General features: G+C 36.3%; 1 protein-coding gene across 2 annotated transcripts in view; it reads left to right on the forward strand.

Annotated features, from left to right (window-relative positions):
- The window catches only part of GALNT13 (polypeptide N-acetylgalactosaminyltransferase 13), a 499,222-nt gene that overhangs the window by 447,305 nt on the left and 25,892 nt on the right, over nt 1–26,025 (forward strand). For both annotated transcript variants that reach the window (XM_015535906.2, XM_042994459.1), the window contains exon 10: nt 2,821–2,919. In XM_015535906.2, coding sequence (XP_015391392.2) covers nt 2,821–2,919 — 99 coding nt within the window. The remainder of the gene's footprint in view (nt 1–2,820; nt 2,920–26,025) is intronic.

Raw genomic sequence — 26,025 nt, forward strand, 5'->3', positions numbered from 1 at the left:
AAAGGCCATATATATATTTATCAACATGCAAGAACTCAGAAAATTGTTTCCAGTAAAGGGAAACATCATTTGTCCATTTGCTCAGGCAAAACCTTGGAATGCTTGTCTTTTTTTCCTCTCATAGCTCATATCCAATTCAATCACAAATCTTATTTGGGTCTGTCTTAAAAACATCCCCAGTTTGACCTATCCACCTCTATCGCTATCCTACTATTTCAAGCAGCCACCATCTCTAGCCGGCATGACGACAAGACTCCCCTTACGTGTTTCTCTGCCTCTACTCTTTACTCCCTCTAATCTGTTCTCACAGCAGCCAGAGAAAGCTATAAATAGGTCATCCTCAGGCTTAAACACTTAATGATTTCTTACTTTATTTAGCGTTGGATACCTCTCTCCTCTGCCCCTTGTTCACTGCACCCTGGCCATATTGCTAAGCTTGTTGTTTGACTCAGTTTTTCTCAGCTGCAGAGAGCATACATTTGATGTTCCCTCTGTCTGGACTACTTCTCCACACATGGAAATATGGTTATTCTCTCACTTTACTAAGGTATATCTTCAAGTATCATTTTCTCAGAGTGGCCTTCCTAGTCCCCTATCTAAAATAGTACTCCTTCCATCACTTTCTCTACCCTTCCTGTGTTCTTCATAGAAGTTCTTGAGCTTCTGATATATTACAAATGTATTTGTGCATTAAACTCTTCTCTAAAATATAAGCTTCATGGTGGAGAGGACTAGGTTTATTTCGTTCACTTTAGTAGCCTCAGCACCTTCAATGGTGTTTACATGAAGTATACATACTCTCAATAATATTTGTTGGATAAATGCATTCATAAGAGGAGTTACAGACCAAGCTTATAGGTCTATAAGCTATAGGTTAATAATAATTACTGGGGACAAAATACTTTGGAAGCATCCTTAAGTTCTGTGCTTAGTTTGTCAAAAAGTAGGATGATATGCATCCTCATATGTCCCTTTAAAATGCTACTGTCAGAGTATGTACAGGTCTGAATATGGCTTCAAATCTTTTGTCCATCAAAAAGACAAAATTTTATAAATGACAACATGTTGCCCCTTTAATTATTAACCAGAATCTATTCAAATATCATGAATCTAGCAGAGGTCCTCTGAATCAGATTGCATAGCTTACATGTAAAGGTGAATTAATCATTTTGTGACAATTTATTCCTCTAAGGGTTATAGTATTATACTACTCTGTACTTTTTAAGAATAATATAGCATTTTATTATTTCTCAAGAAGTCTGCCTTTTATGAAATGTTAAAGTAGGATATAAAGAATTTAAATATAAACTTTTATGTCATGTGTTGATTAGGTCATATGCAACATAGGCAGCCTGATAAACATCATCTATCAATTGTCACCTTTCTCAATTCTGTCAAGCCACAGGTCCTGAAACCTTTAATCTTCACTTATAGTCTCAGTATCCTTCAGTGCCTGAACCAACCTATATCAGATTAAGAGTGTATTTCAGCCCTAAACCTACCAGTGTGGAACTAGAACATGATTTTGCTTCTTGAAGCTTACGTCCTTTCTCTTTAATATTCATGGTGTGTTCTGATCTTTCTAATGTGTTGCAGCTCAGGTTCTTGATGAAAGGATCTATAATCCTGCTCTAAATCTCAATGCATTGACACTTCTGCTCAGCTCTTTCAACCTTTGCAAAGTATGAATTCCAATCCCCACTATTCTCAATTGCTGACTGGGGCCTTAAAGCAAATCACACCACTTTTCCCAATTCCAGGAACCATTACTTGCCCTTTGCATTCTGCATCAGACAAAAAAGTGATTCATATAAACCTCATCTATCCTTTTTAGAAGTTTGTGATCTTATTCATTTGCCAATATGAAGAAAGAAATATGTACCTAAAGCATAGATGACTAATTAGATGTATGCAAATAATGTATAAGTGAATAGTAAGATATGCAGGTTCTAATAAGAGTCACAGCTAAGAACTTTTCGGAAGCAGAGTGGACAGGTACAAATACATACTTGTAGTTTAGACTAAGGGAAAAATTAAAAACGTTCCCATTCCATTTATTAGAAATGCCTTTTTAATTATTCGTTTGTGCTTGATTTAGTAATTTTAGCATCTTTAAACTCAATGATTGGCTTTTGTAATTACATGTGTCCCAAAGACAAATTGACATTATATTAATTATGGAACTAATGCAGTATTTGAGTGTAAACCAAGAATCTTATGCTTGCACTTGGCAATTTAATCTTGTTTTTGAGGGATTTTTAATCTGAAATCACCATTTAGCTTTATAATAGCTCTTCTTAGATCAACTCTTTTCCATTAAGTTTGGCGTTAGGTATGAAAAAAGATGAATGGATAGGTTTTAGTTACAGAAATAAACAATAATTAATCTTTATTAACATATGATGGAATATCTAGTAATAAAGCAATCTAAAGACACATAAATTTGAATATTTAACCAATTTGTTTCAATTCCTTTGCATACAGTACCACAGGAGTTCAAGAATAGACTATGGATTTTTGAGTGGAATTTGGCAACTGCCCTAATTTTAAAAGGATTTGGGAATGAATAATTTGTAATATATAGATATTTCCCCATTCTCTGATACTATGCTGTAAACAAGGAGTGCCTCTTGATTATATGCTAATGACAATGCCATTGCTGTTCAAGTTTACTTAAGTAGGAGTTTAGACAGAAAAAAGACAAATATTTTGTGTTCTTCTTGGAGAAATTTCCTTGCAAACATTTATCATCTTATTATCAATATACAATTTGATAACACCAGCAAGACTTTCTGACATGTTTTTGTATGTTTCCTTTAGATAAGAAATGTTGAAACCAACCAGTGTTTAGACAACATGGGCCGCAAGGAAAATGAAAAAGTGGGTATATTCAACTGTCATGGTATGGGAGGAAATCAGGTAAACTCTCCTTTTTTTTTTTTATCAGCTTCATCTTTGGAGGAGAATATTGCTGTGAAGCAATCATAGTAAATCAGGACTCACATGCCAATAACAATAAAGTCTTAGCTTAAGAAATTAATGGGCATTCAAATCAAGAACTAATTTCCCTATTACCCTAAGTATCTTAAGAAAGCGCTACAGAATTTAATAGGGCAGCATTTTCGATGATCCCAATTGATGAAGATAGCCAAATATTTTAGACCTATCTCATTTTACCATGTATGGGCAAATGAGGACCACATTTTATTCTGTTATTAACTGAATAGTATGAAATAACCCCTCAACTATGATGTTTTCCCAATGGTGCTTATTCTAAATTGTTTTTGTATATGTTTATGTATATCGTGTTTTCTATGAATTTCTGGGGTTCAGTAAAATTTTTAAATGCATGACTAAGCACATCTGTTACATTTTTGCTTTGGGTGTCTGAAGATGCTCTTTGGACCAGGTAAAAAATGTAGTATTTAAACAAAATTGATGCTTGATTAAAAGTCCAAGACAGCTTTTTTTTTTTTTTTTTTTTTTTTTTTTGCGTGTTGCAGTCCAATTATTAGAGTCCTGTCAGACTATAACAAGTTTCTTGTATGCTCTTTAAATGTTGAAAAGTGGCTCTGCAAGGTGGGCATGTGGAGGCTGCTTAGCTGTGAGTCTTCAGATGGGGCAGCCCTGCTGTTGTGGCCATTTTGAGAAACAGAATTTGGGATTTGTAGAGATTTATAATGGAGTTTGAAGTAGCTAATCCTCAGTAGACAAGTTGTCTACAAAAGTGGAGGAGACATACACCAGTGAGTTCTTTGTTTAGTACATTAGAGTAAAATTAGGAAACAAAAGTTATTCTGTCCAGCACATCATGGTTACAGAGGTAATGCAGTTGAATGTGCCAAGAATCTACAGAGAAAAAGCAATAGCCATGTTGAGTTTTGACACTATACTTCAAATAGGACCTGTGTGATTCAATGGAGAACATTAAAAAAGGAATTTTTTAAAAACCAAAAAAATATTTATTAAAATCCTAATTGTCCAAAATTTCAGTGTAAGCAGGAAAATATTTAAACCATAGTCTCTAAATTAAAGCATGGAAAAGTAACTTTATGAAACAAAATAGGAACAACAATATAGGCAGAACAATGGCAGAGCACTCACAAATGGTCTAGCTTGTATATTGATTCACCGTGAATGTGAGAGGCCTCTACTACCAAAACCAATGTAATCCCAATTAATTCAGCTGGAAATGGAAAAGTTGAACTGTTAGAGGACTAACTGTGCATTGTTTAATTTTTTCCCAAATGACAGTAAAAAATTTGAAAGTAGTCAACTCTTAACATTTGTTTGGGTCCTCAGTGACTTTGCAAAGAAACCAAAAACTTTCTATCTTTGCATTCTTCAATCCGTAAAGTTAACTTTTATCATTGGCTGGTCACAGGAGGGCTGCTGAAACTCCAGATATCATGTCCATTTTCAAGGCAGGAAGAAATAGGGGTAGAGAAGAGCTGCAGTAACCATGATTGTCCTTTTATTAGGAAAAACAAGACTCCCTAAAGGCTTTACATACCTCCCTATAAGTCTTTTTGGCCAGAAATGTGTTACTTGAATACCTCTAGCACAAAAACTGAATATTTTACTACACTTACATGTGACTACTCCATACAGTTTATTTACCATGGATACTGAGTGGACATGTAGAAGTGTCTCCCATAATGTGTTTCAGCAGCTTATGAAAAAAGGTCAACTGATCATCTGGACCATGATGATCTATAGATCATTCCAAAAAGCCACACTATTTATGACATCCTTCTGATTCTAATGCAGATGAAAATGAAGGAGGAAGATAACCTAGATGATTTATCCTAAGTTTTTTTTAAATGTTTATTTATTTTTGACAGAGCATGAGCAGGGGAGGGGCAGAGAGAGGGAGACACAGAATCCGAAGTAGGCTCCAGGCTCTGAGCTATCAGCACAGAGCCTAACGCAGGGCTCGAACTCATGGACTGCAAGATCATGACCGGAGCCGAAGTCAGACGCTCAACCGACTGAGCCACCCAGGCACCCCAATCCTCCTAAAGTTTTTTAAGTTGCCATAGTATTAAAAAGGATAACTAGTCATATATCTGTATTTTTCTAAGTGACACAAAACACCTGGATCATAAATGTTAAAAATTACATTATTCATTTATAAGTGTTCAAATATTCAGGAATAAGCTACCCCACTCTACCATAATCTTCTTGTTGGCAGGAACTATGTCTTACTCCTTTCTTCATCTCCAGCCATTGGCTGAGTGCCTGGGATATGGCAAGTACCTAAAAACTATGTAGATGTTGCCAAAAAGTGTTGTTATTGTCATAGTAACCAAAAGTATCTAAAGACACCAATCTTAGGGATTCATTAATAAAGTGAACAAACAATAAGCAAAAAGCCCATACCTACACGTATTCTAATGTTTCTATATTATCAACTTAATGGCAAGATAGGAGTTAAAACCAGTATTTTTCCATCTACATAAATTCAGGTCTACAAATACACATAGAAAAAAGTCTATATAGGAGCCCTTTTTGTTATAACATGAACAATGGATATGACTAAATATTTACCCAGACAGGAATGTTTAAAGAAATCACAGTGCATCTACAATATAGAATACTATATAGCCACTGGAGTAAGAGAGGTCTATATTTATTATCATGGAAAATTGAGAAGGGAAGAAATTTGGAATATGACTTACTTTGAATTATTTTATTTATGAAAAATGTATATGAACATTTTTCTCAAAGTATCTATAATACCTATATTTATATAAATGTAATAGATTTCTAAGCATTCTTAACAGATTATATCTGGAATATAATTACCTCTGCTGAGAACAATGAATTGGAATGGGAAATTTTACTTTTTACCCCATTTTTCTGTATATATCTATTGTTTTCGTAATTAAAATGGAGAAAATTGAACTATTGAGTATAAAAGAGTATCATTTTAGAGCCTTGCTCTGTTCTGGTTAATTGGGTCATTTATGGTAAATTAGTTAATATTTTTTAGCTTTAATATTTTATTTACAAAGTGAATAAAATACTTTTGCCCTTTTTTTCCTCTACAGATTAGTAAAATTTGCATAACTAATACTAGCTTGGCATATTCTAGACACTCATTACATATATTGGTCTATTGCCATCAATTCTCTTATTTCCATTTCTGTTCTCAATTGTTTCTCTTTTCTCTATAAGAAAAAATAAAGTGTTCATTCAGTGGCTAATGCCAGAGGCAAGATAAAATGTACAACACTTTCAATGGTATTATTAAGCTTAATAAAATTAACTGCCTCTCTTGTTTTAATGTATATTATGAAAAAATTAAACCATCACATAAAAACCCTATTATGATTTATATTTTGATGGAACTCAATATTTCTTGGATGATTAATCCTAGTTAGTCTATATTTAGGAACATGTTTACACTTTTGACTTTAAAAAAGAACAGATTTTAGGATTTTATTCTCAGAGCTACCTTCCCTGTTTTTTATTGTTATTCTCCTATGTTACCATGGAAGCAGTATCTATTTTTATGGTTATTTAGTTTAAAATTTTTAAAAGTAGCCCCAACCCATATAAAATATTCAAATTTCTCACTCTTGCTTTGCACAAAATTCATAACAAATGTTAACATTTTTTTAGCATTTCCACTCAGTTGGGTTTCTTTTTTTTTTTTTATTTTTAAGTTTATTTCCTTTGAAAGAGAGAATGAGAGGGAGGGACAGAGAGAGAGGAAGGCTCCAAACTGACAGCCCAGAGCCCCACACAAGGCTCAAACTCATGAACTGTGAGATCATGACCTAAGCTGAAATCAAGAGTCACTTAACTGACTAAGCCACCCAGATGCCCCACTCAGTTGCATTTCTAAAAGAAGGTGCTTTATGTTAATTGACAACTATCCCTTAACCATTTCTCCTTGCACACTTTTTTTGTTTTGTTTGTTGGTTTTAATTTTCTTGGAGATATCAGAAAAAAACTTTTCAGTAGTTGTTGGAAATATTTTTCTTAAACACTCAAATATCCAGCATATTCTCTCACCTCTAGGCACCTGCAGGGCTTGGGATATGGTAGGCACCTAATAAAAACTAGCCAAGTAAATGAAAGAATGCATGGAAGTTTTTGTAGCCCGAATACCATAAAAACAAGATATCAACTGTTAAATTATTACATTCAACATTTGATCTTGAGGTATTCTTTTAGAACCTTAATAATAAAATCTTCTATCTCAAAGAATAAATTAGAAAGCCCATTCCTATTTGTTCTTGAAATGCTTTCATTAACAAGTAATACGAGGTCATTAAACACTTTCAAAAGAATGAAAATAAAGAGGAATTTGATTAAAACTTGAACACAAATTTTTACAAGTGAAAGAAAAACTGAACAATTTCCTAGTAGAAAGTACATACTAAAAAGTCATGGGATTGTCTTCTCTATACTTCTGAAAAGATGAAATTCTCTGGAAGCAGTTCCATGTCCCCTCCAGTGTTAATGATTCAGATTTATATCTGCATCCCCAACCTCTCTCCTGAACTCTGGAATCTGTTGCCAATTAATTACTGGAAATCTCTACAGGCATCTCAAACTCAATTGTTCCACACTGTACCCATTTTCTTCTCTTTCACATAAGCATCCAAAATTTAAATCCAGCATACACACTTCCGAAGTTTGGCCACCAAATCCTGGTATTTCCATGAAAATGATATCCCTTGACTCCCACCTCTAAGACCCTTTGTAACTAGGGCCTACATCTTTGTTCTAGCCTGTATTTTCTTTCACCTGTGTGGTCAGAAGACCTCATTTCCATATATCATATGGAATTTCATACATACATTCTGTATATACCACATTAGAATTAAAATCTGATTAAAATCTCCAGCGATTCTCCACTGCCCAGTGAATAACATAAAAATTCCTTACTAATGATATATACAAAATCCCACATAATTTCATCCCCATCTGACTTTCCAGCCTTGTCTCCCTTGATGTTCTAATAGTTTTTTTGTACTCTAGACATATGTCTGCTAATTTTCTGTTCTGTGTGTGCTCTGTGCATTTTCATGTATCTTCAATTCACTGTTAGTGTTCTACTTACACTATTGACCACACACTACACTCACAAACTTAAGACATATTCACTGTTTAAAACCAAAAAAATTTAGCTTCTTTTCAGCTGTTGACTAATAACTTCGTAACCTAAACAGGGCCTATTTTTAATGCATAGCTCTTATTTAACCAGTCCCTTATTATTTAATACACAGTACCATTTGTGAATTTTTATCATTATAGATCAGGCTCATCAATAACCTTGTAGAAAAAATCTAGTGAGTATCCATATTCACTTCTTTAAAAATAGTGTCTAGAAGTAAATTTTATAGGTCAAAACTGATGCAACATTATAAGGCTTTATATATGGTGACAAATTGTTCTTTTTAAGGTTTTACCAGTTTAATGGGACTAATAGCTAAAATAGGGAGAGGTACTATGTTAAACATTTTATATGCGTTACTGCCTTTGATTCCCACAACAATCTATGAAATACATAGTGTTACTTTCCTGATTTTACTCATGAGTGTAATGGGAACCCTGAGAGATTGGTAACATGATTAGGGGGTAAAGCCAGTTTGATTCTGAATCTGGCCGACTCCCCACCAAGTGTATGTTCACTGCATTTGTATTGATTTCCAACTCCACTCCCCCAGGATTATGATCAGAGTGGAGAACTCTAAACAGGTATTGTATTTTTGCGTTGTTTTTGAACTTTGCCAATTTAGTATGAGAAACATTTTATCTTATTTGAAATCGTATCTCTAACATTATCAATGCACTTAAGCAGTTTAAAAATGGACATCAATACTTTGAAGATATTATAGTCATGTTTTTGCCTATATTTTCATTGCTGATTGAGGGAGTTCTTGTTTCTCTTGTCCACTTATACAAATACTTTGAGATTATTACCTTCTGTGATATGTGTTGCAGACATTCTTCTGACCTGACATTTTATTTCTGGTGTGTTTTCATGTACAGACTTTTAAACAGCTTATTTATTCCAATCATTGTTTGTCTTTTGCTTTCTCTTTTTGATGTAGAAATATTTTTTTTTTTTAATTTTATCTTGAAAGAGAGAGAGAGCACACATAAGCACAGGAGCATGTGAGCGGGGGAGGGGTGGAGAGAGAGGAAGAGAGAGAATCCTAAGCAGGCTCCAGCTGTCAGCAGAACCAAGATCACAACCTAAGCCAAAATCAAGAGTCTGACACTGAACTCACCCACCCAGGCACCCCTACTACTCTTTTTTGATGAGGTGATTTTAAATGTCATTTGCATCATCTTTAAATTTTTTTAACATTTATTTATTTTTGAGACAGAGAGAGACAGACCATGAATGGGGGAGGGTCAGCGAGAGAGGGAGACACAGAATCTGAAACAGGCTCCAGGCTCTGAGCTGTCAACACAGAGCCCAATGCGGGGCTCGAACTCATAGACCACAAGATCATGACCTGAGCCAAAGCCAGATGCTCAACCAACTGAGCCACCCAGGCACCCCCATTTATATGATCTTTAAAGAGCCAATATCAAAATTGGCAAACAGGCCTTAGTCTTATTGGTCATATATTATATCTGACACTAGTTTTAATTTAAAATTTTTATAAAATATAATTGGGTATAAATTAGATTAATATTTATAAAATAACTATTGTACTTTAATATCAAGTATGAATATAAAATTTTTAAACATCCAGTGGTGAGTCCTTCCTTTGAATTATAATACCTTTTTAATCAAAAAAGGGGGGAAAAGCAGCCCCCATATATATTGTACTCAATTTTTCTAAAGACAAAAAATCTAAAATGATGGAAAAATACTCATATTTTAGCAAATGCATTTCTAATGATTCTTTTTCTCCCTGGAGCCACTCATCTGGGGAGAGCTAGAAAGCATATGGAAATATTCCATGTAATTTATTGTAGTAAATGATTCACAGCCATTTTTCAAGGTAGCAAGCCTTTAGGGAAGCTTATGCTAGTCATTTATTAACCTTGTTTTCTGCCAAGGTAAAGAAGAGATTATTAGGTCTTATCAATACTTTCAAATATCTTCTCCTCTAAAATGTGATTATATTTAAAAAGAATTTCACCTTATGGCAGTAAATAAATTTTGAGAGTAAACAAATACTTTCCTTATTATGACCCTCTCCTAAAAAAACTATTTTAGTAATAATTTTATTCTAATGTACTCACAGATTGTAATGAATACATTCATTCAACAGATATGAATTGACTTTACAGTTTGCATTTTTATAAGTATTATAATTACTTAGAAGCCCTTTCTACATTAATTTGGTCCCCTTTTAGTAAAGTTTGCACACTAGAATTAAAACTCACCAGGGTAAATTTGCAACTGAAATGAAATAGCCTAAGAGGAAAGAAGGAACTTACCATTCATTAAATGTTTAAATGATCTGGATAGCAACCTAGAAGAGAGCATCATTATTTATATTAAAGGAACATCTAGTAAGCTTGAATTGATGGAAATTTTCAGGAACTTAAACATATGATGTGATTCTGCCTAGTTTGCCTGGCTAGAGTGTTTCCTGGCATAAAAACAAATAGCAAATCTGTTGTGTTCAACCCCTTTCTTTCGTTACTCAGAGACTGTGAAATTTTTTTCTTAAGGGTCCCTAAAAAACGAGCCCTAATATTGGCCTTTTCTTAGATTTATCTTTTCTTCTACAGTCTAATTTTTGTGTCTCTACATAATGATAGTTACTATCTGATGGGATTCTTGAGCAAAAGGCTAAGAAGAATTCTGGAGATATCTTTGGTGCAAAACAGGTGATTTGATTAAAGCATGGAGACAGGGCCCATGGGCTGAAAGAGCTGCACTGAGGTTGTGAAGACTGACTGATTATAAATTTTTAGATTTGTGGAGGGAGGAGGGATAGAGATTAAGTTTCTAAGGAATTTGGAAGACTTTCAGAACCTTGAGGGGCTAGCTACTATTAAGATAAGGTGACTTTTAGTATTTAGTAAAACAAAAGCATTAAGGAAGGCAGCCATGAGTTCCTTGAGGAAGGTCACACTGCATGTTTCAGGTGTCTACAGGTGGGCTGCAAGCTGTAAGGAGATTTCATTTATGCGACATTTCTTTTGCCTTTATTTCACTCATCACTATCTTATCACATGACATTTTTTTTCAAAAGCTATAGAAAAATTGGCAGTGCAAGTTAACCTAGCATATACTTTTACTATTTTACTGTAAAATATTTAAAATTAATTTCCTGAAATCCTACATTCATTTCAACAAGCCACACCTTTGGCTTTGAGCTTTCTAGCTAGTAAGTATGAAATTGGTTATATGATTAACTGTGTCAATAATATAAAAACAAGCCACCCTCAAAATGATTCAATTATTCCTGGTATTGGAAATGATAAAAATTTCTAATGTGAATCCTGATAAAGCAGCAAGGGTCCATGAAATACAGTCAGACCAACACTAAACCATCCTACACACCTAGAAAACTGATTGGAGGATTAACACAACAATCTGCACAACCTGAACCACAGAATTCAGCAGGTACATAGCACGGAGTACCTGTACCTGAAGAAGAAGGAGAAGGTGAGGTGAATTTCAGGAGCGAGAAGCCGCTGAGGGTAGGGAACTGCTTTTGCAAGCAGAGAGAGGATGGAGACTGGGGGGGGGATGAAAATACGGGAAAAACATCCCTCCCCAAAAGCAGCTGGAGAGAAAGTGGAAAATTGGAAACAGCCGCAGCGACTAAACTAAAAAGGGAGAAAGGAGAGGGTTTAAATTCCACTAAGACTGTAAACAAGGGGAGTGCAAAGGCTGCAACTCTGCAGCTCCATACCTGGCGGTGCTCTGGTGGGAAGGGCAAATCCCCAGGAACAGAGTGGGGTCCGGAGGTTCTCAGGCCACAGGGGAAAAGTAGTTCCACTGCTGGAAAGACATTTGGTAGAAACTGTTGAAGCCACCTGGACCCAGCAGACCCCAGAAGGCAGCCACATTTGCTGGTGCTGGGGCAAGGTCCTTAAGGGTGAAGCCTGGTGCCAGATGTCTGTTGTGATTTTCCATAATTCCTGAAACGCTTCTGCTACACCATCTCAGGAACTTTTCCTGGGGCGGGCTGGCACCTGGGTGCAGTCTCTGGGCACCTGCAGCAGCAGGGTCCAGCAAACGTTCCTGGGTGCAGTTGACATTCAGCCATTGCTCTTTTGGCCATTGCTCAGTGAGACCCTCCAGCAGAGGTCAAAGCCACAGTCCTTCAGAAGTAAGGGGCCGGGAAAACAGCCACACCTGAGACAAAACTCATAGCGAGGTAGTGCCTGGGGCTTGGTCACGGACAGTGAAACAGCGGGGAGTGGATGAAAGCTGAAGACAGAGGACAGATGCGCAATTGCTGATCAGAACAGACTGGGTAGCAGGGTGACAACATTTTTCACCTCCCCGATGCATGCGCTTACGCACCAATGAGCACCTCAACAATCCACCCCAGTAGGGTAGCAGCGTCATCTAGCGGAAAAACAGAGCCGTTACACTGAGCACCTCTCAACTGAGCCAACTTTGCTCTTCAAGAATACAAGTCTCACTGCCGGCTTAGTTTATGGACTATAAAGCGCTACATAGACTGACTTCTAGGGGAAAATGAAGTAATTTCAGTCCTACTTCAATCTGTTAGCAGGTTCATCTATTCAGTTTTCTTTCTTTCCTTTTTTTTTTTTTTACACTTCTTTTCTTTTTCTTGAATAAAGAAAAATTCGTTTTTATTTTCAATTTTCAATAAAAATATTTTTCTTTAATTTTTATTACTATATTTTTACTTTTGTGTAATTTTTTTCAAATTCTATTTTATTTCCATCATTTTATTTTAGTCTACTTCAGTGTATTCACGTTTTCAAATTTTCAATTTCCTTTTTATTTTTTCTTTTCCTTTCTCTTTCATTTTTCTTGTTCTTGAATGCAGAAAAACTTCATTTTTACATTCAATTTCTATTAAAAATATTTTTTTACTATTTTTTTGCTTCTATGTAAATTTTTTCAAATTCTATTTTACTTCCATCATTTTATTTTAGTCTACTACAGTGTATTCACTTTTTCAAATTTCAAACGATTTCATTTTCTTTTTCTCTTTTTCATTTCTTTTTTCTTAAATACAGAAAAAGATGCATATTTTTTAATTTTTCTTAAAAACATTTTTTCTACTATATTCTTTACTTTTGTGTATATTTGTTTCAAATTCTATTTTACCCCCATCATCTCATTTTAGTCTACTTCAGTGTATTCATTTTTTCAAATTCTCAATTTTTTTTTACTCCCCACCCCCACTTTTTTCTCTCTAATCTGTCAAACCACTATCAACACCCAGACCAAAACACACCTAGGATCTAGCATCATTTATTCAATTTGTGTGTGTGTTTTTAACTTTTAATATTTTCTTAATTTTAATTTTTTTAATTTCAATTTTTCTACTTCATTAATTCCTTTTCTCCCTTCAAAATGACAAAACGAAGGAATTCACCCCAAAAGAAAGGGCATGAAGAAATGACAGCCAGGGATTTAACCAACACAGCTACAAGCAAGATGTCTGGACCAGAATTTAGAATCACAATAATAAGAATACTAGCTGGAGTTGAAAATAGATCAGAATCCCTTTCTGCAGAGATAAAGGAAGTAAAAAATAGCCAGAATGAATTAAAAATGCTATAACTTAGCTGCAATCACGGATGGATGCAGCGGCGGCAAGGATGGATGAGGCAGAAAGGGAATTAGCGATATAGAGGACAAACAGAAAATAATGAACCAGGAAAAAAAAGGAGATGAAGGCAAAAGAGCACAATTTAAGAATTAGAGAAATCAGTGACTCATAAAAAGGAACAACATCAGAATCATAGGGGTCCCAGAAGAGGAATAGAGAGAAATAGGGGTAGAAGGGTAATATCAGCAAATAATAGTGGAAAACTTTCCTAACCTGGGGAAAGACACAGACATCAAAATCCAGGAAGCACAGAGGACCCCCATTAGATTCAACAAAAACTGACCATCCACAAGGCATATCACAGTCAAATTCACAAAATACTCAGGCAAGGAGAGAATCATGAAAGCAGCAAGGGATAAAAAGTCCCTAACCTACAAGGGAAGACAGGTCAGGTTTGCAGCAGACTATCCACAGAAACTTGGCAGGCCAGAAAGGAGTGGCAGGATATATTCAGTGTGCTAAACCAGAAAAATATGCAGCCAAGTATTCTTTATCCAACAAGGCTGTAATTCAAAGTGAAGGAGAGATAAAAAGTTTCCCAGACAAACAAAAATTAAACGAGTTTGTGACCACTAAGCCAGCCCTGCAAGAAATTTTAAGGGACTCTCTGAGGGGAGAAAAGATGAAAAAATACATACATACATACATACATACATACATACATACCAAAAGCCACAAAGATTAGAAAGGACCAGAGAACACCACCAGAAACTCCAACTCTACAAGCATCATCATGGCAATAAATTCATATCTTTCAGTACTCACTCTAAACGTCAATGGACTCAATGCTCCAATCAAAAGACATAGGGTAACAGAATGGATAAGAAAACAAGATCCATCTATATGCTGTTTACAAGAGACCCACTTTAGACCTAAAGACACCTTCATATTAAAAACAAGGGGAGGGAGAACCATCTGTCATACTAACAGTCAACAAAACAAAGCTGGAGTATCCATACTTATATCAGACAATCTAGACTTTAAAATACAAATGTATGGACAACTAATCTTTGACAAGGCAGGAAAGCATATCCAATGGAAAAAAGACAGTCTCTTCAGCAAGTGGTGCTGGGAAAACTGGACAGCGACATGCAGAATGAACCTGGACCACTTTCTTACACCATACACAAAAGTAAACTCAAAATGGATGAAAGACCTCAATGTAAGACAGGAAACCATCAAAATCCTTGAGGAGAAAGCAGGCAAAAACCTCTTTGATCTTGGCCGCAGCAACTTCTTACTCAACATGTCTCGAGAGGCAAGGGGAAACAAAAGCAAAAATGAACTATTGGGGCCTCATCAAAATTAAAAGCTTCTTCACACAGAAAAACATTCAGCAAAACTAAAAGGCAACCTACAGAATGGGAGAAGATATTTGCAAATGACATATCATATAAAGGACATATCCAAACTCTATAAAGAACATATCCAAAATCTATAAAGAACTTACCAAATGCAACACCCAAAAAACAATCCAGTGAAGAAACAGGCAAAAGACAAGAAGAGACACTTCTCCAAAGAAGACATCCAGATGGCCAACCAACACAGGAAAACATGCTCAACATCACTCATCATCAGGGAAATACAAATCAAAACCACATCAAGATACCACCTCACACCTGTCAGAATGGCTAACATTAACAACGCAGGCAACAACAGATGTTGGCAAGGATGCGGAGAAAGAGGATCTCTTTTGCATTGTTGGTGGGAATGCAAGCTGGTGCAGCCACTCTGGAAAACAGTATGGAGGTTTCTCAAAAAACTAAAAATAGAACTACCGTATGACCCAGCGATTGCACTACTAGGCATTTATCCAAGGGATACAGGTGTGCTGTTTCAAAGGGACACATGCATCCCCATGTTTATAGCAGCACTATCAACAATAGCCAAAGTATGGAAAGAGCCCAAATGTCCATCAATGGATGAATGGATAAAGAAGATGTGGTATATATATATAATGGAGTATTACTCATCAATCAAAAAGAATGAAATCATGGGGAGCCTGGGTGGCTCAGTCGGTTAAGCGTCCGACTTTGGCTCAGGTCATGATCTCGCAGTCCATGGGCTCGAGCTCCGCATCGGGCTCTGTGCTGATAGCTCAGAGCCTGGAGCCTGTTTCAGATTCTGTGTCTCCCTCTTTCTCTGACCCTCCCCTGTTCATGCTCTCTCTCTGTCTCAAAAATAAATAAACGTTAAAAAAATAAAAAAGAATGAAATCTTACCATTTGTAACTACATGGATGGAACTAGAGCGTATTATGCTAAGTGAATTTAGTCAGAGAAAGACAAAAATCATATGACTTCACTCACATGAGGACTTTAAGAGACAAAACAGATGAACATAAGGGAAAGGAAACAAAACGTAAAAACAGCGGGACAAAACGGAAGAGACTCATAAATAAGGAGAACAAACTGAGGGCTACTGGAGGGGTTTTGGGAGGGAGGATGAGCTAAATGGGTAAGAGACACTAAGGAATCTACTCCCGAAATCATTGTTGCCCTATATGCTAACTAATTTGCATGTAAATTTAAAAAAAAAATAGGAAAAAGCAAGGAGGGACACCAGACCAAACCTAGAGGAACAACAGTCTTAGGAAATTATATCAAAGTATGTCACTGCACACAGAAGGACAAAAGAACTATTTATTCTATTAATTATAGTGTATCATATCAGTCTATGCTCTAAAGAACTTAAAATTAAATTTCTATAGGGCGTAAATGTTAAAATATTTTAAGCTCTTAGGGAAATGATTCATGTAAATCTGTATTCATTTTACTAACGGGATTCCCAGAATATTTTTTAAAAATTCCCTTGAAAAGTTAAACTATCATACATTCTCATAATGAGGAAAGTTTAATACTACTCTAGTTTAATAAAATCCACCCCCCCAACACACACACACCCGTGAGCACACACACAGTACTTCTCTTACACCATCAGAAGAACTTTTCATACTGAGAAGGGTAGGCTGTTAGCACAAAAATCTTAGCAGGGTCCATCTGTTCCCGGCTCACCCTGGGCTCACCTGTTTATCTGCTCCGCAGCCCTGTTAAGTACAAGACAAGACTCCAAGCTTCCCGCTAACATTACCAGGATAGGCTTGTCTCCATTAAACCATTAAGTGCCAGCAGAGCTCTCCTCTCTACACTTGTTTCAGTCTTCTGAACCTGATTCCTCTCTCCATTTTATCTTCAAGTGCTTTTCTCCTGACTTGTGCATAATTCTTCTTGACTCCACACCTGAGTCTTAATCATTACCCTCAGCTGCTTCTTTGTTCAGGTGAACTTCCTGCCAACGTTTTCATACATTTAATACCAAAAAAACTAATGGTGTGAATGCATGAATTTACTATATATAATGAATATTAAGGTCCTTTGAAATGAACTCCTATTCTCCCCCCTTTTCCATGTGTATGCCTAAATTTCACAGAGGACATAAATAATTATTTAAAATTACCATTTGAAGCAGTTTAGATGAAATTTAATCTTGGCTTAATCTAATAGTAAAGGCCACTTTATTAGTTTCTAAGTAAGGTAACAGTGTCTATGATTTCCAAATTAACAGGGTTGGCTAGCTCACTTTGTCTTCACTGGAAGCCAAGCAGAATCCATCCTTATTTTGATTTGCTTTGCTATACCTAAGATATTCTTCATCCTACTGTGTTCTTAATTCTATCATAGTTATTAAATTCTATAGAAGTGACAGAAAAGGAAATTTCTAGGTCTTTGTTTTTCTTTCAAATATGAAAGCTTGTTTTTTTAGGGAAGAAAAGATAGTACAATAAAGCCTCAGTAACAACAACAAAACTAGGAAAGAAATTCATAATCAAATACTTGACTAACCAATGCCAGAAAAAGAAACAAAGTTTGGAAAAAGAAAAAAATCCGTAAAATCTGCAAGGCAAATAAAATGTCAGGTATAATTTTTTACAGCACCAAGATTTGTAAGAATTCTTTACTTAAAACACCAATTTTTAAAAGGAGTCATCATATATAAGATATTATGAAGATGAGCCAATTAAATGCAGCTTACATAGGGGTGCCTGGGTGGTTCAGTCAGTTAAGCATCCTTGATTTGGTTTCAGCTCAGGTCATGATCGCACAGTTCATGGGATGGAGACCCTTCACACTGACAGCACAGAGCTTGCTTGGGATTCTCTCTCTCCCTGTCTTTCTGCCCCTCCTCCTCCTCTTTCTCCTCCTCTTCTTTCTCTCTCTCCCTCTCTCTCATGCACCCACTTTCTCCATCTTTTCAAAAAAAATAAAAACTTTAAATAAGTAGGTAAGTAAATACAAGCTTGCATATCTATGATATGCAAGAAAACAAAATGTTTTAGATATTTTATTTGTTCAGAGTATATATTCCATAAATATTTTTCCTTGTTAGAAATGTAGACATAATCGTGACAAAATATCAAAATATCTTTCATATCTTAATGGTCCTAATGGTTTTAGGACCTTTAACGATTCTTTCTCACTCTATTGCGCTGTCTTCCTAGTTAATAATTTATTCTCATCATTAAAACCTATCACTCTTATTTAAATAGAAGTATGCCAATAATTTCTTCTTTGCATAAAATAGTACTTCTCAATGTTTTTTTTCAGACTAATTGCATCCTATACTAAATTAAAGCCCAGATCAGCAGTATGAGATGGTTTAGTTATTATTATAAGCTTTTTAAGAATGGAGCATGAATTCTTGGTCCCAACAGTCTAGGACAGTGATGGGCATGGAAACTCATATATTGAACACTAGTCCTATGGTAGACCTTTACCAGATGGTTTAAATATGCCTGGAATTTGATTCTCACAATAACCCTAATAGAAAAGTATCATAAATGCATTCTATTTTTCATATACCTTACTACACAGCATTAATTATATCTGATCTGAATCAGCCATGCTAAAACATCAAGATAACATCAGAAGGCCTGAGTGTCCACTACCCTAAACCTGCTCAGGCTGCAATAACACAAGATCATAGACTGGTTGGTTTAGACAATAGACATTTATTCTCTCAACAGTTCTGAAGGCTGGAAGTCCCAGATGAGGGTTCCAACACGGTCAAGTTCTTGTGGGGACACTCTTGCTGGCTGGTACACTACACTGCTGCATTCTGGCTGTGTCTTCACATGACACAAAGAGAGCTGACTCTGGTCTCTTCCTCTGCCTGTAAGGGCACTAATGCCATTACGGGAGCCCCACCCTCGAGACCTCATCTAACCCTAATTAATCCCCAAACACTTCACCTCCAAATACCATCAGATTGGCAGCTAGGGTCACATTATCAATTGGGGAGAGGGGGAAACACAAACATCCATTTCATAGCATTGGCTGAATGGAAGTTATCCTTTCTGCCCTCAGTTTCTAGTATGGTAAAATTGATATGGTTGAACTAGATGTTCATCAGTTCTAATAGTCTTTATCTCTATCTTTAGACAAGAGCAGCAAGTCCAGATGATTTGTGAAATCTCTGTTCCAATGACAGGGGACATGGCTTGACTTTAGAGAAAAAACATGTAGAAAATAAACGTTTTTAGAAAATGTATTAGAACAATGTGAAAATTCTGAACTGTCAGTAACCAAAACCTAATGATTTAAAGAAACAAACTCTATCAATCAAGAATTCATTGAGCACTGTATATATACTCAGCAATGTATGGGCACCAAGAGGAACACAAAAATATACCTAAAACTCAAACTATTTTGTGTATAAAGAAGTTGGTGAAGATACTGTTTGTTGCATCTCATAGATTCCTTCCATGAGTATCCCTGAGAGAATTTTATACCCCACGGAGTAATAGGAAGGGTTGGTTGTCTCCCAAGATAGGTTTTTCTTTTCTCTTTTATTGCCAAATACCTGATCCATCCAGAGGCCATTAATATTGTTCTATGGAAAAATATATTGACCTTATATTGGATACTTTCTTTTAAACATTACCAATGTTTATGTGGATGGATTTTTCTTATTACTATCTGTATGTTACATATCTATGTAAAATTCTGTTGAAATCCATTTCCACCTTTTTATGAGATGAAACATAATAGGTACACAATCCCCATACTCAATCTTGATGGGAATACAAAACAATCATTGAAACAAAAAGTATTTGCACCGCTACACCTGAGGAAGCGTTCAGAAGAAGGTCAGATAAGAACAGGAGTGGGTCTGAAAGCCTTCACAGCTGTCAGTGAGCACAAAGAATGGAGTATATGGAAGGACAGCGAAGATACTGGCCCAAATGGAGTAGAAAGCCTGCTTCTATTGGAACTTCAGTTCCAGTATAGTGGAACTAAGTTTTCTAAGTAGAGGAGATAAGATGATAATAGAATGTAAATGTCAAGCAAGGGAATTTTGATTTGAAGGGACAAAAGGAGCAAAGGGCTTTCAGGCTGTAAATGCTGTCAAAGGAGAGCTTGTAACCTGTTTCTAAAATTTTTTTTTTTTTTCCAACGTTTTTTTTTTTTTTTTTATTTATTTTTGGGACAGAGAGAGACAGAGCATGAACGGGGGAGGGGCAGAGAGAGAGAAGGAGACACAGAATCGGAAGCAGGCTCCAGGCTCCGAGCCATCAGCCCAGAGCCTGACGCGGGGCTCGAACTCACAGACCGCGAGATCGTGACCTGGCTGAAGTCGGACGCTTAACCGACTGCGCCACCCAGGCGCCCCTTGTAACCTGTTTCTAATACAACCTCATGAAAATACTTGGACATGCACTTCTGTTATTAAAAATGACATGGTGAATGCAGCCAAACTGAAAAGGGCTTTTTATTCTGGTTATTTAGAACCCAAGTAGAATTTGACCACAAGCAGAGACAGACTATAGACCTTTATTTCAGCTCATTTCTTTTATTCTTGTATCAAAGGACTTGATCCAATGTAGAGCAAGAAGCTACATGTAGTATATACAGAAATTACACCTTTCCATTCAAGAGAAAAAGGCTTCAGTAGGTTACCATAAAAACAGCCTAGTGTCCATTCCAGTTTCTAATGAAGGATCTTAACCTTCTAACGAAAACCTATCAGATAGATATATTTCTACTCAAACTTTCTAGTTACTAACATTCTAAACAGATTTGGGGATTTTTTGTTTCAGTTTGGTTTTGGGTTTGTGTATGTTTTTAGAGAGAAACTGTGTGGACAGGGAAGAGAGGCAGCAGGAGAGACAGAGAGAGAGGAAAACCTCATGCAGGCTCAATGCTCAGCTGAACACTGGGCTTGATCCCACAACCCTGGGATCATGACCTGACTTGAAATCAAGAGTTGGACACTCAACTGACTGAGCCACCCAGGTGCCCCAGAATTTTTTTTTTAAGAAGTAAAATTTGTGTATCTGGTGGGGATTTGCAGAAATTTTTTTTTGAGGCATTTTTTTCAAAAAAAAAAAAAAAGCTTTCCAATTCAGAGGTGCATTTTATGGTCATGGAAACACCAAGGAATGATCACAGTGGTTTTTATTGTTCACAATGGCCAATGTTCAATCCATGCCTTACACACAGCTAAGGGAAAATGCCACTTCTCTGTGGTAAAAATGGTCACATTATAGTTCCATCTACTAAAGAGAACTTTCCTTCATCTTGCCGGTGAAACAAGTGGCCCAGAGAAGATTTATTACGGGAGTCATAGTGTGTTACAGATAAACCTATTATAAAGATAGGGCCCCCAATTTTAGCCTGAAGTTTTTAGAGACATGTTAAAATTGATCTCTGAGATCTCCTGTAAAGAAGAATTCCAAATAATTTATGTAGAGAATCCCCCTTCCAGAAGGTAGACTTTAACTCTCTTGCCCACCTTTCAGGTGGTCTGTACTTCTCGACTTACTTTTAAACAGTAAACAGAGAAGGTGGTGGTGATGGTAAGTTTACAGTAGAGAAACATGGCTGATACTACCTAAGTGATCAAGGCTCTACACTGTGAGCCATGTTGGTACCATGAACCCCTGATATGATGTGATGAGAACGGCACTTCACCTTCATGGTCTTCCTCTCAAAAACATTCTAATCATGAGATAAACATTAGACAAACCCAAACCGAGTGACATCTATAAAATACCTAACCAATACTCCTCAAAACTGTCAAAGTCATCAAAAAGAGGGAAGTCTGAGCATCTGTCTGAGTAGGCGAAGAAGACATGATGACTAAATGTAATGTGGTATCCTGGGAAAAAATGAATAGGAGATTAAATGGACAGTTTAGGGGAAAATATTGAAATCTGAATAGTCTAGAGCTTAATGTTTAAACTATCAAAGAAGGAAATGTTAAGTGTGTGAAAAGAGCATGGGATTTGGGGGCTGATAGGCTGTACATCAAAGACAGTGAGTGACTGAGGGGAATTTATTTAACCTCTCAAACCCCTTACCCCTCATTTATAAAAGAAGAATTCTAATGCTTACCTTGAAAGGTTATTAAAGAAACATATAACATATGATATGTGGATTATCATACCTAGGGTATGCAATATATTTAAAATGACTTCCATCTTGCCTAACACACAGCAGGTGTTCCCCAGTGGTCTGTTCTTTCTCTCCTTCCACTTGCTTTCAGCCCAACATCCAAAGGCCACAACCTCTGTCCCTTTGCCTGAGGGTTTTCACTGCCAGAATCTGCTTTGCCTACCTAGTCACTCTTGGGGATTTCCATCCGGAAGCACATCCCAAGCAAACTGATGGCAGATAACATACATTATCCCAAATTCTTCACCCTTTGAGGGGACTGCTTGTTCTATGCAGAGATCCCCAAAGGCGTAAGTTCCAGTTATCCATAGTACAATTAAGTTGTAATGTACCATCTGTTAGTTCTTTTCCTTCATTACTCACCTACTGGTTTTTCCTGGGATCATCTAAGTAATAAACTACTTACACTTGAATCTTTGACTTGCAAACTAAATAGAGTCTGATCTTTGCAGCAATGATGACTGGTATAAATTAAAAGGACTACTTTAAGTTTGAAATCACCTGGAAAATTTTAGTTTTATTTGCATTCAGTGCAAATGCTATAATAATCTGGAAATTATTTTTAAAATTATGTCTAATTCAATCTAAAGTATAGTTTACCTTTACAAATAAGAGGCAGTTGTAACTGATACACAATAAATGTATCTTTGTGCCATCTACAACATAATTTGCCTTTCGGGGCTTTTCATATATCCAATCATTTTTATCTATTATTCCATACACCAGACTTTCAAGAAGTACCTAATGATATAAGTGGATACCTTTTAAGATATGAAATATTATCAAAATACCAGTTAAAAATATATTCAGAAAGGATGGCACAAAAGTCTTTTACCATGAATTTCTGGCTAATAAACACAAACAAATATACTAGTTTATATAGATGTCACATGAATGATATATATTATTGCTGCTGTGTCTATTTTACATTCGCAGGCATAAGTCAGTAAGAACCTAAAGACCAAATATCTTGGTGCTCCATGGTACTAGTGATAAACGGTATCACTCCATGAGCTAGTGATAAAGGGAAAGTGTGTATTATATTTCCCATGGCTGAAACAAAATATCCCATCCAGTAATTCATTTGACTTTCCTTGCAATTTATATGTGTGAGGGCAAATTCTTCAGAGAATAAATATATAAGGAATAATATAATCAGGGTAAATATAGCAGAGAATACCATCAAGAGAAAGATAATTTGTTACAGAAAATCATTACAATGGGAACATGGAAAACAGAGTTTAAGGTAGGCTGGAATAGTGGAGGAATCTCTTACAAAAATGTTGGCACCCAATTAGATTATTTGGGTTTTGAATTCAGTTTCAGGAAGAGCCTATATAGTTTGGATAAGGCCTGAAGCATTTAACATGCCCAAAAGTATTTGAATAAATAGATGGATGAATAATTGAATAAATACCTAAATGATAGAGACATAGCATGGGAGAAGGTATTCACATGGTAAGAATAATTTGAATTTTTGTATATATTTCCTTTTTCCTAATGGTCACCGTATTAGTTTTCTATTGTTGTATAGCAAGATACTACAAATTTTGTGGCTTAAAACAATGCAAAATTATCATCTCACAGTTCTACAGGTATAATTCAGGAGCAACATGACTGGTTCTGTGCGTAGAGTCTCATAGGACTAAGATCAGGATGTTGGCCAGAGCTGAGAACTCCATTGGAGACTCAGGGCCCCCTTCCAAGCTTCCTGGTTATTGGCAGATTTTAGCTCCTTGAAGTTGGGGAACTGAGCTTCCATCATTGGTTTTTGGTGTTGTTTTTCTTCTGGCTGTGTGCCAGGAGTTGCTCTCAGCAGCTGGGGGCTCTTCTAGTTCCCCTGCCATACTGGCGGTCTCCAAAACAAGGCAGTGTGCATCTTCAAGGGCAGCAGGAAAATCTGTCTCTTGGGTTTCTAATTCTAGGTCTTATATAACATAATATAGTTATGGAGTGACTTTCCTGTCAGAGAAGAGTCTCACACACACTCAAGCAAAGGGTGTTTACAAAGGGCATGTGTATTAGGATAGGAATCTTGGGGCCATCTGAGAATTCTACCACAATGGCATAGAAAACAACATCTGCACATGCAAACGTATCTAGTGGGATATCCAATGGGGCTTAAATTTGTAAGTTATATTCTTCAGTAGCACAATACTAAAATATGAGTACTTGGAGCCCAATGTTTATATTTTACATTTCTTGAAGCCTTCCTTTAAACCCCTTCAAGACAGTAAAGTATTAAACATACATAAACTTTAACATCAATAGTGTCTAAAATGGGAGGATTTAACAATGACATAGAAGGAAAATAGAAACATAAAGAAAGAAATGTAACATTTTGTTATTGTATTAGTGCATCCTGCTTATATTACCTAACTCTCCTGCACTAATTTTCACAAAGTGAACTAGAGATTCCAAAGACAAATTGTTTTCATTTCAATTGAGTAAGTAATTATTGGGCAAATATTCTTTTCCTAGAATTGTTTCCATAGGTGTTCAAAAGTATATCCTTAGGATTTGTTATTGGGGCAGCAAGATTTGAAATATAAAATAGAACACAGAGGTGAGACAGAATGTAATCAAATGTGAATTATATGCCTGGATTTTGTACAGATAACAACGAGTACTGAAATGTTACTTACATCAAGTACTGTGTTTAGAGTTTACATGAATTACCTCATTCAACCTCTGAAGTAGCCCAGAAAACAGTGGGCATCTTTATCCCTTTTCCCAGATAAGGAAGGCAAGATTTTGACAAAGGCTCACAGTAACTGTGGTTCTGATGAGTAGTAGAGGGAAGGCCAAACCCAGGTCTGTGTCATTTTCCCAAAGCCCATTGTTTGAGTGCCATCCCACTCACCATATGTGCAAACGATACCATACCTGCAATACAATGCAGATGAGTAGATGAGAGTAGTTACAAAGTGCTACAAGAAGAAAGTGAAGAACCTTAAGGAGAGTTGCCCTTTTCTGGGAAAAGTGGAATGGGAAGGAGAGCCCTAATGAAGTGATCAAAACATACCCAGTCAGGGATGGAAGGATGAAGTGACTTGCTGATCACAAATTCAGAAATATAAAGTTGTTACATCAAAGTAAAAGGGGAAAGAGTTGATGCATCATGGCTGATGTTGAAGAGAGGATGGGAATATTGAATACGAGATATGTACCAACATTCTGTTTTTAATAATAGAGTTTTAGAGCATCAAATCTGTAAAAGACCATAGATATCATCTAGGCATGTAAGATAAGTAAAGAGCACACAGCCAGAAGCTACCTACTCTCCTTACCCTCTTCCACACAGACCACTGAGGTAACAGGCTGGAGATGAAAACTGAAATAATCAATTAAGACAGAAAAAGATCCAGTCTAGAAGCAAAGGTTCTTTCCTTGGCAGCTCCATTGATGAATTCAATTCCATGTATGCATTCTTCATGCTAATGTCACAATGGTGTGACATACACTGAGAGGATATTTTGAAAAATAAATCACATTGCTAAAGGTCTTTTATTGTTAAACAATTCTCCTGGGCTACTTTTACAGAATGAGGGGGAGGAAAACTACTATGATATGTGTGTGTTAGTGGGGGAATGTTAATAATTTATCCTTCTGGATTCTTAGCGGATTTCTCAAATTGACCACACTTGAAATACCTAAAGTCATCTCCCAGAGGGCGCAAATTTCCAAAATGACCAAGTGACAGGGGCTTAAGGGGTAGTGTACTCAAGTAAAAGAATAGTGGCAATGAATTTGGGGTCCGGAAAGACCTCCGTCACTAAGTGGCTCTGGAAAATTGTGCGAATCCTGTAACTCTGTTG

The sequence above is a fragment of the Panthera tigris genome, chromosome C1 (genome assembly GCF_018350195.1).
Source record: "Panthera tigris isolate Pti1 chromosome C1, P.tigris_Pti1_mat1.1, whole genome shotgun sequence".
Lineage (NCBI taxonomy): Eukaryota > Metazoa > Chordata > Mammalia > Carnivora > Felidae > Panthera > Panthera tigris.